General features: G+C 35.9%; 1 protein-coding gene across 2 annotated transcripts in view; it reads left to right on the top strand.

Moving 5' to 3' along the window:
• The window catches only part of LOC127855570 (pre-mRNA-processing factor 40 homolog A-like), a 36,315-nt gene extending 29,003 nt beyond the window's left edge, over positions 1-7,312 (top strand). For both annotated transcript variants that reach the window (XM_052391301.1, XM_052391300.1), the window contains exons 17-20: positions 1,926-2,108; positions 2,546-2,636; positions 3,495-3,565; positions 5,149-7,312. In XM_052391301.1, the coding sequence (XP_052247261.1) occupies positions 1,926-2,108; positions 2,546-2,636; positions 3,495-3,565; positions 5,149-5,241 (438 nt within the window). In that variant the 3' untranslated portion in view covers positions 5,242-7,312. The remainder of the gene's footprint in view (positions 1-1,925; positions 2,109-2,545; positions 2,637-3,494; positions 3,566-5,148) is intronic.
• Positions 7,313-19,711: the final 12,399 nt, after the last annotated feature.

Here is a 19,711-nt window from a genome sequence, read left to right as displayed (position 1 = left end):
ATTTTTGGCCCAATTTTCATGAAATTTGGTCTAAATGTTTGCCTTAATGATATGTTGGTTGAGTTCAAAAGTGGTTTCGGTCCAATGAAAAACATGGCCGCCAGTTGGCGGGGCAGTTTTCCTTATTTGGTTATAGAGAAACCTTGTAAACACTCTAGAAGACACAATTTTTGCCCAATCATCATGAAAGTTGGTCAAAACATTGGTTTTATTGATATCTCGGTCGACTTTGAAAATGGTCCAGATCGGTGAAAAAACATAGCCACCAGTAGGCGGGGCATTTTTCTCTATATGTATATAGTGAAAACTCTAGAAGTCACATTTTTGGCCCAATTTTCATGAAATGTGGTCAAAATATTTGTTTCGTTGATACAAGAGTTGAGTTCGAAAATGGTTCTGGTCAGTTGAATAACATGGCTGCCGGGGAGGGGGGGGGCAGTTTTCTTATATTTATAAAGTAAAAAAAGCTTGTGAACACTCTTGAACACACATCACACATTATTTGCCCAATCATCAAACTTGGTGAAAAGATTGGTTTTATATATATCTCAGAAGAGTTTGCAAATGGTCCCTATCGGTAAAAAAACATGGCCGCCAGGGCGGTGGGGCAGTTTTCCTTATGTGACTAGAGGGAAACCTTGTGATCGAACACTTTAGAAGTCACATTTTTTGCCTAATCATCGTGAAACTTTGTCAATACATTGGTTTTATTGATTTCTCTGACAAGTTGGAAAATGGCTCAGATCGGTGAAACACACTTTTCGGCTCACCTGATTGCTCAGGTGAGGTTTAAGGATTGGTCTTTGTCCGCCGTCCGTAAACACTCTAGCAATCACATTTCTCAAGCATTCTTTATCAAAGTTGTTGAAAGATCTCCGTCAAGTTTGATAATGAGCAAAATCAAATAATTAATGCCATAATTATTTCCCTTAGATTGTTCAAATTTTCATTATATTATACAAAATCCTTGTAAACACTCTAGAGGTCACAATTTTGTTTCAGATTTTATGAATCTTGGTCATAATATTTATTTTTGTAAGCAAATTTTGATGTTTGGTAAGGGGGGTCAACTCAAAATACAGGTAACCAGGTCAAATCTTACAAAAACAAAAACACTCCATACGCCAGTGTTTTGGTTCAATAATGATGAAACTTGACCAGGATGTTTGTCTGGACAATATCTAAGTAAAGTTTGACATTTGGTAAAGATTGAATAAACCGACTCCTCTCAGGTGAGCGAACTAGGGCCATCTTGGCCCTCTTGTAAACTTAACCAACAGGGTGTAGTGCCAGGAAGATCTAATCCACCTGACCCTTGCAAGTCTTGGTAACCAACCAAACAAATTTGGCCCTGTGCGGTTAGCCTGTTGCTTTAACTGGGTATATATTTACATATGTCTATGTACGTTAAGAAATGGGTTGTGAGCCCACTGCGCCGTTGGGTGTTGTACCGATGGAGCCCCCATGCAACGTCAGCGGAGAGCTCCAAACCCCTAGAGGGTACTTGTTTATTTATCCTATGCGATCAATTAATACTGATTAACCACAATTAGTGGAACTGAGATATTTAACAACCTGTAACTACAGAATTTTACTTACACAAACCGCGACATGTTATGATATATCAACCATCATTCTTAATACAAATAGAACTGAACCTGATTCAAAAACATGTTATACTTCTGTTTGCGCTGAACATTTGTATGCAAATGTCACATAGGTGACCCATCCACTATCTGAAGATTGATATGAAAATCCGTTTTCACTTCAATATCTGACACAGGTCGCAACATTCTTGTGAGGAAAAAAACATAAAATCATTTGAAAGCATGTTTTCTTGTTTATAGATTTGCCCTCGCTTTGAGAGCATGTTTTCTTGTTTATAGATTTGCCCTCGATTTGAGAGCATGTTTTCTTGTTTATAGATTCGCCCTCGATTTGAGAGCAAGCCAGCCTTTGAGGCCATCAGCCTGGAGTCAGAGAGACAGCGTCTCTACAAGGAGTTCCAGGTTGCCATGGAAGAGGCCTGCGTGCACCTGCCCAAACACTCGCGCAAGAAGAAGTCCAAGAAACACAAAGGGCGACGGTCAAGATCGCGTTCAAAATCTGTAAGCAATTATGATTGGGCTCTTGACTGTTCATGGTGATTGTTAGGCAGATTGAAATATTATTTATTGTAGTGGGATTTCTGGTGATCTTAGTTTCTATGTTTAAAGTAATAAAGCTAATGTACACATGCCCTTTGTTTAATTTTCTGAATTTGCGATACTTTTTTTTTCAATAACCAAAGCACACTAGTGTGAGGGGAGATTTATTATCTTGTTTTCAATAGAAATATATTTTGTGTTTTATGTTGATTCTTTATGAAAGTGCCTGTTTCCTAAAAATAACTGATTGCATTGAGTTATCTTTTATCTCTTTCTATTCATAAAACCTTTTTCTAGGGCATTTCGACTGAAAGTCTGTAGGTATATGCTGCCCTTTGAAATTGCACACAGTCAACAGAATATTTCTTTTGTCACGTCAACAGTTTTCTGTGTTGCAGGTTGATTATTCAGATGAAGATGCAAGTTCACGACATAAATCAAAGAAGAGTAAGAAGACGAGATCTCGATCTGCAAGTGTATCCCATTCTGGTAAGACTGCTAACATACTGGCGTGTTTTATTATCTGCCGTGTTCTGTGAAAAGGGGCTTAATGCATGTGTAAAGTGTCGTCCCAGATTAGCCTGTGCAGTCCACACAGGCTAATCAGGGACTACACTTTCCGCCTAAACTGGATTCTTGCTAAGAAGAGACTTTCTGTATTCGAAAAATGCCATAAAACAGAAAGTGTCTTCCCTGATAAGCCGGTGCCAACTGCACAGGCTTATCTGGGACAACAATTTACACACATGCATAAAACCCCTTTTACACAGAGCGCGGCCCTTATGTATAATTGGTACAAAATGTCAAAGTGAAAAATCTCATTGTGTTGTCTTCAGTTTATATACATTGTGTTTCGTCAAATTGTTCGCCACAGTCAAATAGCAGTCAGAACAAATCAAATATGCCTTGAATATATCACAACTAAAGTCGTTCAATTAACCTATGATTGCGTAACTCGCTAATTGCTGCTACTGGCGCCGTGGCGTAGTGGATATGGTGTCCGCCTAGCGACCGGGAGGTCACGGGGTTGATCCCCGCTGTGAGAGTGTTCTTTCGATCTCCCCCATAGACACCAAGTACTGGTTCTTAGTCCCAGGTAACAGACTCTATACAGCATTTCCATTAGCCTTAGGTAATGCAGGTAAAATAAAAAGGTTTAAACTAATTTCTGCAAAAACCAGTTGTTATTAGCTTCTTTAAAAGGTTATTAATTTTTCTTAATACATAAACATTAAGCATGTTATCCAACTTTCTGAGGTACATCGTAACTGTTTCTAATTAAAGATGATCTTGGCTTCTAATGCTGATTCCAACCTAGCTTTCAGTACTGTTTTTATTATTATTTAGAAGCAGAGAAAGAAGACAAATCCTCGAGGAAACACAAGAAGAAGACCAAGAAGAAGAAGTACAAAGGAGGGGTATGTAGACAGAATATGGGTAATTGTACCGCTGAAATTCTTTATTTGGAAAGGACCGATACAATATGGTTGACAGTATAGATGATTTCCATTTTAAGTCATCTGATATATCCGTATCTGAAGTATTTAGTCTTATTTGTTAACTACATCAATATGGGTTGCCGTGATGTAGTGAATATTGTGTGAGAATGGTGGGAGCACTCTTTAAATCTCCGTCAAAGTACTGGTTTTACCCAGGGAAAGCACTCAAAAGCATTTCACGAAGCCTTTGGCATTTGGTGCAATAAAGCTTACAATAAATATGTTTAAACTAACTAAATATAGGATCTGGCACAAGTTGTCATATCATACCATATTTTATTAAATGAGCCTTTGGTGAGCTTACTAACGAATTTCCTGGACGAGTTTAATAAAATATGGTATGATATGACAATGAGTGTCAGATCTTTTTTATCACATACTTTTAAATAAGCAAATTAAATAAATATTTATGCAAACAAAATCATAAATCCCGAATGTTGTTTACATTTCGTGACGTCATTTGACATTGCAACGTCATTTCAGCAAAATAAAAAAAAAGCGATTGGTCAATAAACGAAAACTAAGCCAATGAAAACGCTTAAAAATGTTGTATTACACATGTGTAATATAAAAAAATATGTAATGGTTGTATTACATGGGAAACAGGGTATAGCATGTGATAAAGCATTATATGAGTAAAAATAATGTTATAAAATATGCATATTGTAAGCTGTTATCTGAGGACAATTATTCATATTCAAGTTTCTAGTTTGCTAGTTTAAATAGGTGTTCGCATGTTTACAGAGTTCAGAAAACATGTGTGAGCATGTATCGTTAAAGTACCTCTTCTCGAACCTCACCTCTTTTTGAACCCTTCATTTGTTTACATTTTATTCGTATGCGCGCATGCGCACTACGTCACCGTTTTTTGTGTGTAAGTAATTTGTTTACGATGACTGGTACGTAGCGTCAAATCAACGAGAATGCGTCAAAAACAGTTAGAATAAGTAGAATAATCATAAAACACATAAATATCATCGTATTTCTTTATGCTTTTTACATGTACAAGGATTTTCCTTTAAAAAAACTATAAAAACATGGTCTAATTTTTGTTCTCAACTTTGCCTGACAATTTACACATTTTGGCTGCTGCAATAAGTCACGTGACTATGGTCTAAACATGTGACTAATTTATTTTTAATGGTGTACACTGAAGGGTTCGAAAGCAGTTACTCGTTGTTTTGGCGGCATTGATAGTTTTACATAATATGGATGTGCTGAAAACTTGCAAAAGTATGTTATCAAAAGAGGATTTACATAGCAATTAAAGTTGCCAACCATGTAGAAACAAGTTAGTTATCAAATAGAGTACTAATTAATATGTTTCACTATTTCCAATATTATATTTGAGTCAAATTGACGTGTAAAATATTAAGAGGTTCGAAAGATGGTTCGTCCATGATATGTATACAAAGTATTTCACTAAGTGGAAAATGTTATCTGAATCTTAAATGCTCTCAAAATCTTTTTTTTTAAAGAAGTGTTATTATTTATTTTTTTAGAGCGGCTATTCGTCAGAGGGTGACATGAGTGCTGATGAACTTGAAAAACAGCGCCGACTGTTGCTGCAACAGCTTGAAGCAGACCATGCATAGTGTATCACTCATAAGGATCTGTTCTTTAATTATGATCCCCCAAACAATTTTGGGGGGAGCATATAGTCGCCGCTTCGTTTGTCCGTCCGTGTGTCCGTCCGTGCACAATTTTTGTCCGGGCTATTTCTCAGCAACTTATGACCGAAATTCAATGAAACTATATGGGAAGCTTCACTACCAAGAGGAGACGTGCATAAAATCAGCGGGTTCTGGTCGGATGATTTTTCACACAGTTATGGCCCTTTGAAATTTTCCATTAACTGTACATATAGTGCAATTCTTGTCCGGGCTATTTCTCAGCAACTAATGACCGGAATTCAATGAAACTTTATGGGAAGCTTCACTACCAAGAGAGATGTGCATATTATCAGCGGGTTCTGGTCGGATGATTTTTCACAGAGTTATGGCCCTTTGAAATTTTCCTTTAACTTTACATATGGTTCAATTCTTGTCCGGCTATTTCTCAGCAACTAATGACCAGAATTCAATGACACTTTATGGGAAGCTTCACTACCAAGAGGAGAGTTATGTCCCTTTGAAATTTTATATAAAAAATTCTTGTCCCACCCAACTACTGTGCCCTCAAGACATTTCCTTTTATCTGAATATATAGTGCAATATTGTGAAAAAAAACAAACTTTCGGGAGCATCACCCGTCCCCGACGGTTTCTTGTATTGTATTATTTATCATTCATTGTTCATAGGCATACAAAATATTGTTTGTAAAAGATTTCCCCCACAAAAACACAAATTCATAATTGAATCTTTGCTGATATTTTTGTTTACAAATATTACCAGTATTGTTTACAAAGATTACCAGTATTTTTCTGTGTGTCATAACTTTATATCACTGTTAAAGATAAATTTGTTAAAAAAATGAGTGCTTAGATATATTAAAAGGTGTTAAAATCTTAAATTCATATGTGAAATTTCAATGAAGATATATTATTATTACCTTGTATTTTTTGCTCGGCGTTTTCGGAGAAAACCCGAGGTATTGTCATAGCCAGCTCGTCTTCCGCCGTAGGCGTCGTGCATAAACCTTAACATTGGCTCTAAAATCAAAGTGCTTCCACCTACAACTTTGAAACTTCATATGTAGATTCACCTTGATAAGTTCTACACGCCACACCCATTTTGGGGTCACTAGGTCAAAGGTCATAGTGACCTCTAAAAAAAAAACAAAAAAAATCTGACAAGCATCCGTAGCCGAGCGTGGCACCAGTTATGCGATGCTCTTGTTTTGTATGTTGGTATCATGAAATATAGACACGTCATTAAAGCTTTCGAAGCAGAGCTGAGTTGTCCTCTCATTTAAATTTGCATAATTTTGGGAAAAAGCGGATTAATGCAAGAGCGTATAGTTTCCACCCAGATTAGCCTGTGCAGTCCTCGAAGGCTTATCATGGCTTTTATGGAATTATTCTTTGAAAGGAAGTCTCTAATAAACTAAAATTCAGTTTAAGAAGAAAGTGTCATCCATTTGCAGTCTGCGGCAAAACTTCATGCACATCCATTAAGCTGGGATTGTATGAGAGTATTAATAGCTTTACAACAGATCAGCCTTTCCATTTTTAGCTCGGCTGTTTTCGGAGAAAACCCGATGTATTGTCATAGCCAGCTTGCCGTCCGGCGTCTGCTGTCTGCTGTTGGCGTCGTGCTTAAACCTTAACATAGGCTCTAAAACTAAAGTGCTTCCACATACAACTTTGAAACTTTGAACTCTGAAACATATGTAGATGCACCTTGATTAGTTCTACACGCCACACCCATTTTTGGGTCACTAGGTTAAAGGTCAAGGTCACTTCTGACAAGCTTTCATTTATTCAAAACTGCTCACACAGCCTAGCCTTGGCACCCGGTATGCGGTGCTCTTGTTTTAAAGTATTCATGCTAGAGCATTTGTAAACAAATATGGATGACTGATGTCAATTTGTATGGCGTTTGTATCAGAATTGTTTCTGCTCCATCTGTCAACTGAGAAACACATTTGTTCTTGTGCGTTGAATTTTGGATCATTGCATCCATTGGAACATTATGCATTAAATTGTGAATACATGTTATTACAGGTTTGAGAGTTTGTCTGGTCTAATTCTAATAATTATCCCCTGCTGAAGGCAGAGGGATATACTTTGGGCGTTGTCAGTCTGTCCGTCTTTCACAATTTTTCAGGGCTATATTTTAGATAATATCGCCCCCTTGGTGCAAAAAGGGACCATGTGCCATTGAAATTAGAAGGCAAGTTTACCTTTGTGCACCAAGGGGCGATACACAATAATATAACTTGAAACTTAGTGGGTGTATAGATATCAATTTGAATTGCAATCCACAAAAACAATAACCCTTCTCTGTTTTATTTTACAGTTACTGTCGTGTTCATTTATCTGCACCGATCAGTAAAAAGTCGGATGGGATAACAATTCAGCGAATTCGCTTGTTACTTTAACATTGTGAATGGGACATATATTTTGCAATCTGAACGAGGTATCAGCTTGAGAAAAATATGAGACACTCGTGTCAAAATTATAAATGCAATTCTAATCCTATATACCGGCTACCTCCCCACCTCTGTAATCCCTCAATTATGAAGTTAATTTAAAAATCACTCTTTTTTTACAGTGAAATTGAACCACCAAAAAAATGTTATCTGTTGGTTGTGGGACCATACACAATTTTACTAAAAGAATAATACATGTACATATTTTGCGCAAAATGTTTGTGTTTTGGCAAGCAAACAATTGTGCAGCAATGAAACGCGTTTTGCGCGACAAATGGCTCCGAATGCACGAGAAATTAATTATAAGTCATATTAGTTATTTATCTTATTAAATGTGTTGTTTTATTAGGCTACAAAACCCGTAGGGTTGGTTTGAACAAATATTAATCAAATGCGGTTATGACGATTATCTTCACGAAGTTAACATTAAACTACGCAAATACACGAAACAACATTAATTTGTAATGCCTGCACGGAAACGTCCGAGCTTGACCTTCTGGTCAATAGTAGGATCTTATTTGCAAACGAAAATAAACCGGGTTATCAACACATTCACCGCACACCTTAACCATTGAATCTTAAATGGAAGATATACGCGACTAAATATGCATATAGTAGTACACACACACACACGCACGCACGCACGCACGCACGCACGCACGCACGCACGCACGCACGCACGCACACACACACACACACACACACACACACACACACACACACACACACACACACACACACACACACACACACAATAACAAAATAGTTTTATTTCAAATTGTGTATCTAGGTTGATAAGGTTAAACAATCTTGGGACTTGTCCGAATTTGAAAGCATTGATGACAGTTCTAAATGAGTTATCTTTTTCCTTGGTGCAGTGTCTCTTAGTATGCTCCTCTGCGAAGAAGGGGTATATTGTTTTGATGGATGTCGGTCTGTCTGTCGGTTTGTCTGTCTGTCTGTCGGTACAAGATACAATAATCTTTATTTAACGTCGGATGTGAATAACAATAAACATTAGCTCATGAGCTATTTCCCGACAAAACAAGTGTTTATATATATAACAAGTGTAAATTGAGCTGAAAGAAAGAAATATTAAGCATATTATATAAGCATTTATAGTACAAGGACATATTTAAAGCATCTAAAACACAAAATAAAGTAAAAATGTTCATTAAAAGCGTAATATTTTGTAAGTTACACACAAATACGACAAAGGGAAATATACCTAGAAACTATATTGGAGCTGTTTTTGCATAGTTCATAATTAAAACATATGTTATACACTTTTAAGTTGTACAAACAAAGCATTGCAGACCTATATTAAAATTGAAGATATTAAAAACAAGTAAAGCACACAAGTTATGTCGGTAGACTAGTTCGTTTTCGATCATTGTGCATTGGCCTTGAACAATAGATGACCCCTATTGAAATTGCAATGAATGAAATGTAATATATATTTGTTTGGACTTGACAAAACGTGACTGTTGCGTTATCTGATTTGAAGTCCATAACCACTTGATCTGAATATAAACATTCTTTGAAGGCACTCAAAAGGTGTCGTATTACTGAAAAAATCAAATGCGTAAATTCTTTGCATGACCCATTCCAATATGGCGTAAATGAACTCGTAAATACAAACGTTTTTTATTTTGTTGTTCATGTAACAAATTTTGATTGCAGGTCAATGAAACTTTGATGACTAAGCTTGTATTTAATACGCGCTCTGTGTTGTTTATTAACGAAGGTACAAAACGTTTATTTTACATTATTCTATGGTTTAAAGCGGCGTCCGACTTTGGGTATTTAGTGTGTCTCGTTTTTATGTGCGTGTAGGCAGCTGAAATGTACCTTTAGCTTTGTATTCTATCTGAGACCAGTTTGGTAATCTTATTGTTATTTTTGCCTTATTAAGACAATTATTTTTTTATTATGAACCTAAACTTATACACTATTTTCAAAATTTTAAAGAAAATGATACTACTTTTCATAATATAATACGAAAACTCTGCGTGGAGATTATAGTTATAAAAGGTATCAAGTTATCGAAGCTTCGATAACATTGGAAGGATCACAGAATTGAAAGACACTTTTGGAGAAATAATATTAATAGTTTATTAGGTCTGAAATCCCAAAGTCGATGCCGCTTCAAACTATACAATACTGAACGGTAAACACATTGTACTTTCGTAAACACACGTATTATCGGAGTTTTCGTTCAACCTCAAACGATTTTCCGCTTCTAAAAATAGGGACAGGCAAGTACGCAATATAAACTCAAAGCAAGCCAAATTCTGATTAATAAAGTCGATGCCGCTTCAAACTATACAATACTGAACGGTAAACGCATTGTACTTTTGTAAAATACAGACCACGTGACATAATCGCCAATATGGTATCACATCAACTTACACCATGAAAGCATGGGTGTATAAATACACGCTCAAACCAACCGCACTGATCAGTTGAAAGTAGTTTTATTAAACCACGTAGGTCATATAACCAATTTAGAAGTTTTATTAGGTTCTTAGTTAAATTAATAGTGATAGTTTGAATCAAACAACATTAAGCATGGCAAAACCAATAACGCTGATTGATGATTGGTTGTTCATGCAAGTCTTCAGATGTTTAGTTTGCTTAACTTTTTTGAGGCGTCTCTTGAACAGTTATAGACCTCTTTATTTTCAACGGCTGAACAACGCTGTTGATGACACTGCAAAGCCAATATGTGGCTTTCGGCATCGAGATAATGATACTTTGCCAATGAGGCGTTCTATACACAATCTGGAACGTCCGTTCATGCTTCACAACGTCAGCTCACAGATACCATGTCGATGCCGTGGCGACAGAAGATGTGAAAGACTTACAGTATCAAAAGGTTAACCATATTACTGAATGTCATTATATACGGCAAGTAAGAAATTGCATTATGTTCATTAAAAATCTACTCATGTGGTATATTTCTCTACATAATTGTATTGTTCATAAAGAATTGTTCGAACATGTATGCGAATTTCTGGCAAAATATGTATTTAAAGCGGGTATGCACATTTTTTTTTTCAAATATTTATAAACTTTAATAAAATGTGTAAAAAACCTATTATACATACATTTCAATTTAAATTAAAATAAAAGTTTAAAAGAACATGTGTCGAAAAATGCGAAATAAGCCAGATATTCAATTTTGAAATAGAAAAAGTCGAATTTGCCAGCATGTATATCATGCATGTACGATGTGAATCTAAATTTAGTTTTACGGATCATTTTAATTTCCTGCAACGATATCTATTCATACGACACACGAACACTAACTTCGATCCTAATAAAAAGACGAATGCTTCGGTTATTGTAGGAAACTATGTACGATATATCTTCGTCACAATCGGCTCGAGTCGCTAATTTTTCTTTGCTGCATTTTATGAAATTCGTCTTCAATGTATATTTTTTCTTGCCTATTTTGTGTTATTGTAGCTTATTTTTATCAATATATTACAATTTAACACATTTAAAAATCGTATAATCTCACTTTAAACGAAATTGATCAATAATTTCAAAATCCACTTGTTCTTGATTTCTTCTTAAGCTACTATCATGCGTATTTAAATGTAAAAAATATTGATATAGTATAATTCAATATATTAATTTTACAAACTCCAGTTCAGAGCATTCAGCGAGAGAACGCAACACTGAGACAGCTTGTTCGGTGCATGATATGCGTCAGTAGAGAGAGACGTGTGGTCTTCATACCGTGCGGACATTTGTGGACATGTGAAGTGTGTGGACTGTGGACTAACGTATGTCCGGCATGTGGATTGCGAGTGACGTCACGTTTCATGGCGAAGTGGTGATGGTTTACGTTCCGTTTAATTTTGTTTAGTATGTAGTATGCACTTTAACTGATTAAACGCTCTTCAACTAGAGATTGTGTAAATGTAATGTAACACAAGACTCAGCAATGATGCAAGAGTGTGATCTTATAACAAGAACTTCCAATATTTAATCGTTTTGTAGACAGCCATGTTTATTTATTTTGTGTGGTCTTGATAAGATGCATACATGTATTCGATTAAAGATTTTTAGAAAATATAGTCCGGGAGAAGAGAGGCCAATCTTCACTTAACTCGACATTGTAGTGTATAGTAAATGTTAAAGTGTTTTTTTGTTAGGGGACATGTTACTGATGAAGAATCCAAATGATGCCGGGCTGGTATCTTTTGGGGTTTTGAGAAATACAAGATGGCGTCCACGATTGCGGCAATTTTCAGTATTGTTTGTTACAAAATATCAATATGCACTATTGTTTGTATTATAATGTAATTTTTATATTGTTTTACATGTTAAATATGAATAAAAAAGTGCAAATGTGCGTTATATAAACTAAAATGAAAATGGCGTCAAAAATGGCTGCCATAATCAAGATGGCGGCTCAAAAATTGATCCTAAAGCCAAGATCAAATTTATGGAGGATCTAGATATTCAAATTTTCTCATAAGAATAATGAATATTGAAAAATAATATTTGTTAGCAATTAATAGTTTAATAAGGGTTCGTTAAATGAATTTAAATAAAACATATGTAGAGTATAATATAACAAGAACTCACATTTTGTTTGAACCCAAAATGTTGTACCCACATTTTTTGGTACCGATATACATAGGAAAATTTTGGGTACGATCAAAAATGTGGGTACGAAAATTTTGGGTACGAAAAAAAATATGCAAAATATTTTTGGATACGAAAAACGAAAATTTTGCGTTCGAAAAAATTATGCCAAAAAAATACGGTAAGAAAAAAAAGTTGGGTACGAATTTTATTTGGGTACGAACAAAAATTGGGTACGAGAAAAAATTGGGTACGAAAAATGTTGGGTACGAATGTTTTTTATTAGGAAAGATTATGTACCTGTTAGTACACCAGGGTACCCAAAAGTATCATTTGAAAATCGGTGTACGGTGAAATATACTTCATTGTACCCGGGGTACGGGGAAGTAGTATCCGTGGGGAACTTGATCCGTTCAGCTGAACCGTATTTGACCATCAGTCGCTATTTGTCGCAGCCTTACGCGATCCTCAATGTTCTCCACTCCGATTCTACTTAATTCACGATCAGACATTTCTTTCATTATCTTGAAATTAATCTTTTCGCTTATGAACGGCAGTAAAATTGCGCTAAGGCCAACAGCCGCGAGAGCGCCTTCCAACGTGCTTACATTTTCCGCCATTTTATTTCGCACCGGTGTTATCTCTTTTATTGCTCAGTGTAATGTATCCGAACATGATAACGACGTTTACACATAACAAACTGATATATGCACAAAACATAATGTCGTTAGTACAGAACGAATTAGTAAATGCGCATAACGTAATGAAAATGCCCAGAACGAAATAATGTATGCACAAAACATTATGTCGTTTGTACAGAACGAGTAAGTTAATGCACATAACATAATGAAAATGCACAGAACGAAATGTCGTTAGTACAGAAAAAGTTACTAAATGCACATAACATAATGACAAATGCACACAACATCATGACAAATTCACACAACATAATGACAAATGCACACAACATAATGACAAATGCACACAACATAATAACAAATGCACACAACATAATGACACATGCACACAACATAATGACAAATGCACACAACATAGTGACAAATGCACACAACATAATGACAAATGCACACAACAAAATGAGAAATGCACACAACAAAATGACAAATGCACACAGCATAATGACAAATGCACAGAACGTAATGATGTATGCACCTAACAAAATGTCGTCAGTACAAAACGGGTTGGTAAATGCACACAACATAATGACGAATGCACAGAACAAAATTATGTATGCACCTAACAAAATGTCGTTAGTACAAAACGATATTGCAAATGCACATATCATAATGAAAAAATGAGGTTTCTACAGGAAAACATGTAGTTTACACAAAACAACTTAGTAAATGCATATAACATAAAGACCAGTGCCATCAGAAGGCAGCATTGGCGTTCCATAGCAGATCCATCAATTACTGAACATGTGATCTGGCTTTCAATATGCCGCTCAGTCACTTCTACTTTGAATTGATTCTTTAGCACAGATTTGTTTTTTTCCTATTCTGAGTTCCCCGGTTTCAGTTAACAAAGCAGTAGGTACTGGAGCCAATTCATGGTTTAGTATATGTTTAATGTCAACGTCCCTAGAACCGGCTTGTAAGCCAATTACTCTTGAATACATAAGTTTGATGTCATACACTTTGGTGTCTGCAACCCTAATGTGCTCTCTAGACACAACCTTGGTTTCAACTTTTTTAGATGATGACCCATAAAATTGTCCGGCCATGAGTTTTCGAATTCAATCATTTGGGCTTTTCCAAGCATCTATTGCTTGATTAACATTAGCAGACGGCAGTGCTATTGTTCCAGTCACAATGTTTACTAGACTGTGTGGATGCTTTCTTCGATCCAACGGATCAACACATTCTGTCAACTTTCTCCGAATACTTCTGCATTATTAGCATCTGCATTAATCCTCCCCCGCTTTTCTTCTTTGTGTTGCTCATTAATGTCCACTAAATTGCCACTGCTCATTTCTCTCAGATCTTCCAACCTGCTTCAAATATGCAGACTCAAACTACAAACCTTGACAGTTTCAGGTTTTAGTGTTGAACCTATAATTCCCTTCTTGCCATGGCCATATGTCATAAAAGTTGTTTCTATGAACATGTCGCTCCATATGGCATTCCATACCCCCGGAACATGCCTCATGACATGCTCACCCTTTAAGAACTTTTCTTGTGCGCTTTCGGGATTTTTCGGCGTAAGCTGTATTAAGCCAGCTTTTCACCCTGACTTGACCTTTGTAAGTGTCCAATAATACTCAAATAAAATTTCCCGCGGCTAGGTACGAATGAATACACTTCATTTATTCCATTGGCTGATTTGAGTATAACACCAGAACATTGGAAACATATCCGCGTCTTTGTAACACTGTTTTACTGCATGAAACAATTTTATCTCTAATGAAAAGGCTCAATAGATAGAACAGTTTTACAATCAATTTTCGACATAAATACAGTTTGTGCGTTCACCTTTTATTTTCAGAGAATTACCAGCGCAAAAGCGTTTATACTTTAGGCTATGTTGTCATATTTAGTACTTACTTGCATTGCATTTCAACGCGCGAGGTTTCGGGTCAATTCGCGGCCATTTGTGAAAGTCAGAGTTTATATACAGTTCATCACCGGAGTTCGCAGAAGGGGTTGCGATCATTGTGTTACACCGGTCTTACTGACAATAACGTAGTGACTGTAATGCATTGCATTCCAATCCGCAAGGAATCAAGGTCAGTTTGCGGTCAGTTGCAGAAATCTTTATATAAACGCCGTCTCGTAAACTTTGTGCACTTGAAGTCTGTTTTGATCAGAGAGATACTAAATAAAGATATTCGGCGATATTATTGTGGTATGTCAATCATCGATTTTTAATATGGTTTCAACATTTGCATGATAAGGACCAATTTTGATAAAATTAATTAGAAATATTTATCCATTTAGACCAGTTTATTAAGCATGAGCACAATAATTCACTATACTATAATTATGCAATTAAATAAAATTCGAGTATTGCCGGCTGACCTATATGCACTCGTTTATTTTCATGTTTCTTGTGTTTTTCTATTCTGTAAATATAGATATCTGAGTAATAATATCACATAAAGCAAAATAAGCCTCGAAATCTAGCGCAACACCCCGTAATTGATTTGCTTATGATGTAGCTAAGAACTGCGCAGAAAAAAGGCATGCGCTACTTTTTATCTCATAGAGATAACTTTTGATCGTTCATAAACATCGACCACAATCAACGCCGTATATCTTTTTTAAAGATATTTCTTGTTTCCATTGACCTCAGGTAATAGAGGCCATATCTCGCGTAGTTTGGGTGTGAGAGCGGCAAAGAAGTAGGGTAACATTAGCTTAAATGATACCAAGTGCAGTGGCCTATCACCTTCTCTTTCTGCTCGAACATACATCATTATAAAAAATACTGCCTAAATCAAACAATCAACTAACAATTAAGACGAACGGCTGGTAGATGCTGTGTTGTTAAGATACATTTCTAGATCGTCAAATGTCTGAAAATTATTTTCGGTGAACACCTTGCGCAACAATTCCTCTGTCACTATTCGTAATGCCTGTACAATTTGTGGATATTTCTTCCAATTTAGGAGTTTGGAGACTCCAGCAAATGTTCACTCAAGCAGCTCTTACAATCCACTATTTGCCATAAGCGTTCCCACTGACCCAACACAACTCATCAGGAAGTGCATTCCACCGAGACGTAGTATTACATCCTGAAACTGCTCTGGGTATGCCCAACTAATATTGACTGCAACTCTATATCGTTGTAGATCACCTGTAAACACAGTGAAGTTCTGACCATACTGTGATGATAATACTTTTGCCTTTTGTAGTGATGTCATTATCATGTCTGAGTCTGAAGGTTTCATATCTATAAGTGGCAAATAATCTACCTTTGTCTTGGGTCTAATTGTATGCCCCTGCTCTAGACACAACCGTCTATTAATCGATTGTATTCAGGACATGACTCTGTAGTAAGTGTATCTTGAAGAAATCCAAAGTCAGCTTGCTTCGCATGATTCGCGGACACAACCATTTTGGCCAGAAATTTCAGTGGAAAAAACCTGTTTTCGTGCCATTTTTATTAGCATCTGTGTTTTTTTCGGTTCTTGAAATCGCTCAATATCAATTTCATACTCTATCGGCTTAGCCATATCAGATTTTGGTGTGCGTTGTATGGTCTCGCTATCATCACTGTCGTCTGAAGAGGAAGATCCTGATTGCGTCATCAACATCGCTAATGAGTGTGTAGACACTTTACCGTTCTAGGACGAAATGTCGCCGTCAAAATTATCGACAACGGTTTGGATCATACCAGCGTTTCACTCGGAAATAGCGCATAGATTCTTGTTCCTTGTTGCACTTATGGCTGCTTATGTCTTGAACTGATGCACCTCGTCATACGAGCATGTAATGTTATAATCATGCATCTGATTGATAAGTTTTTTTTTTTGGATTTCTCATAAGAACACCAAATGCAATTTTAAATGCAGTTGGTCGTTTCTTAAGTATACCAGTTATCATACTCCTTATCATTGATAACAGTGAACTCAATATGTTGCTCACACAAATTGAAACCATTTCACTGTCTATCCGCGTATTATATCTATCCCTATCAATGTTTATACTCTTTACTGCAGAAACTATATGTTTAGCGACAGAGATCACAGCAATGTCCAGATCATCATCGTCTTGAACGCTGACCAGTTTTATAAGGTTTGGTGCATAAAATTTGAACAGCAACATGTTGGCAATACCAGGCGAATGCAAAACAGCCACATCTTCACCGAAGTATTCTTGGATGGTACTCGTCAGGCTTTTACGGTTTAGTTTCACACAACCAAACTGAAGATACATATCAAAGATTTCAACAGCATTCCATATGCGTGATCTATCTTGCTCCATCACTTTGATTATGCTGTTTAATGCTTTGTCAGACTTCTCAGTTGTTGAAAAACATGTGGAAGATGAAGATGCGGCTTGAACGTGCTTGGTTGTCATGAATTTCGCCTTGCAATCGACATGATAGCGGGCGTCCGCGGCATGTAAATCACTTATAGCCCCTTCAACTCTAATTCGAACCTCTTCTGATTGGTTGTCATTACGCTGACCAAATAGTTTTAGTATAGAACCCTTTAGATCAACATCATCACCTGTTCTACAAACATATGCTTTTCTCCATCTTCTAGGATGTCGTTCATCACTTTTAACATTACACAACTGTCCGCAAAACAAACAATGATCCAAAAAAGAGAAAGTTTGATTCCCTGATCGTCTTCGTCGTTGAGTTACAGTGCTTTCATAACAACTACCACTTTTTTGAGCTCGTTTTAAATGTCTTGAATCTTTTTCACGAGATGTATAACTAGAAACACACGCCCTGTTGCATTGTATGGTGTTATCTGGATTTTCAGTTCAGTTAACTCTGTAAGCCATTGTGACAACCTTCCCCATAATCTTTGCTGCATTTGATTATTGACTCTGTCCGTTTGGGACCCGCTTTAGTGAGATCTCCATCTGCAATATACATGAACACTTTTAATTGACCTTTTATGAAATCGTTCTATATCAATATTGAAAGGACGCGTAAATTTCCCAAACAATCATGTCCACCAGGACGATTAAAAATAAAAGTAAAAATAAAACATGTATTTCTTACTAGTAAGATTCTTTTCATTTAATTTATTACCTTTTCTAAAAGCACATCTGTTCTGAAAGTACAACTCGAATGAACCCAAAGTTGTCATTTTAAATTTCATACAGCAAGTGCGCGTTGTTATAATATTTGGTGTCCTGAGTAAATATTGTTATTTAGGCGTAAACTTTGCGCGTGGAAAATGACAATAAACCGTCAGACTGCATCCACCCTAACTATTTATTTTTCAGAGAAATCTAACCGCGATGATCGTTTTTCAAAACAGCCTGAATACGGCTACATGTCAAACAGTATGAACTGCGTTTTTATAAATTTCACAATTGAAAAGGTAGCAACATGCTTTCGCCAAATTTTTTTTTCTCATGAAATTACTTATGTCACTGCTTAAACTTGTGATTATATAGGCATTAACCAACATCTGAATTAAATGGGTTTTTATAATTTTCATGCATCTTCATACAGACTTATTTTGTTTTGCACATACAAACGCTGCGCTTTTTAAATTCACGCAACTGCAAATAAATGAGCCCATGAGCACTAACTTTGCAAAGCTCAAACACATAACTAATAAATGATGTTGTTTTTCTTACCTGTGACACTGCATTTGCTAAATGAGCTGAAGAAACATTCATCCATATTTTTTCGACTGAAACATATTTCGACTGAAACAATAATGGTGATAGCAATAACAAGGGGAGTAACTAATCTTTAAACGCGTTCACTTATAAAAGGGGAGTAACGTGTGTAAACTGTAATTTAATATATTAGGAACATAATTAATAATTATTATTAATTTATTTGTGTAGTCCATGCTTACCAAATGTAAATCAAACTGGTTTTAATCATTTGCGCTTAATGAATATGTGTTCATGATGTTCGCACCTTGTGCAATAAGCAGTACATGTGTATGTTAATTATGGTTTCTTAGTTTCCATGTCTGTAATATCTTCATGTTTGTGTAAAATATAACATTTAATGGATTTTAGTTGCTAATATTAAATGTTATTTACAAAATGCCATTCTTAAATATAATAAGTTCAGTTTGAATAGCATGAAATTACGATTTAACGTTGTGTAAACGAATTTGAACTGCTATCATTTGAATAAGCGACCATAATGGCAGCCATTTTGCGTATAATTTTATTTTCACTTCAAAAACATCAACCATCATTACAATTTTCAATTTTGGGCTGAAAAGATCCAAAATAAGGATAAAATCATAAGTATATCACCACTTACGTTAAAAAGCGGAAACGGCGTCCATTTTGGACGCCATCTTGGATTTCTTAAAAAAACTCCAAAGATACCAGCCCGGCATCATTTGAATTCTTCATCAGGACCATCAAAAAACACTTTAACATTTACTATACACTTCAATGTCGGGTATATGTCATTTTCTGCCGGACTAATAGGCCTCTAACGGAACAAACCGCTTTTTACGGGTGGAATCGGTATGTCAAAGTTTAAAAAATTTCGGGTTAGGATTCGAAAACTTCCTAAAAATGCATTCAATAACTCTTTTCCTTTTAGAAATATAGACAGTTATCTGTTTCATGTGGTACTTTTCATCAAATAATGACTAAATTACTGAAACAAGCCACTGTGTATTACGTACACACCATATTGTTGAAAATAAATGATAGAGTTGTATGGCGATTTGGGTATTATTCTAAC

This window comes from Dreissena polymorpha, chromosome 13, assembly GCF_020536995.1.
Source record: "Dreissena polymorpha isolate Duluth1 chromosome 13, UMN_Dpol_1.0, whole genome shotgun sequence".
Classification (NCBI taxonomy): domain Eukaryota; kingdom Metazoa; phylum Mollusca; class Bivalvia; order Myida; family Dreissenidae; genus Dreissena; species Dreissena polymorpha.
Note: the sequence above shows the minus strand (reverse complement) of the source record. Positions and strands in the feature narration are given on the sequence as shown.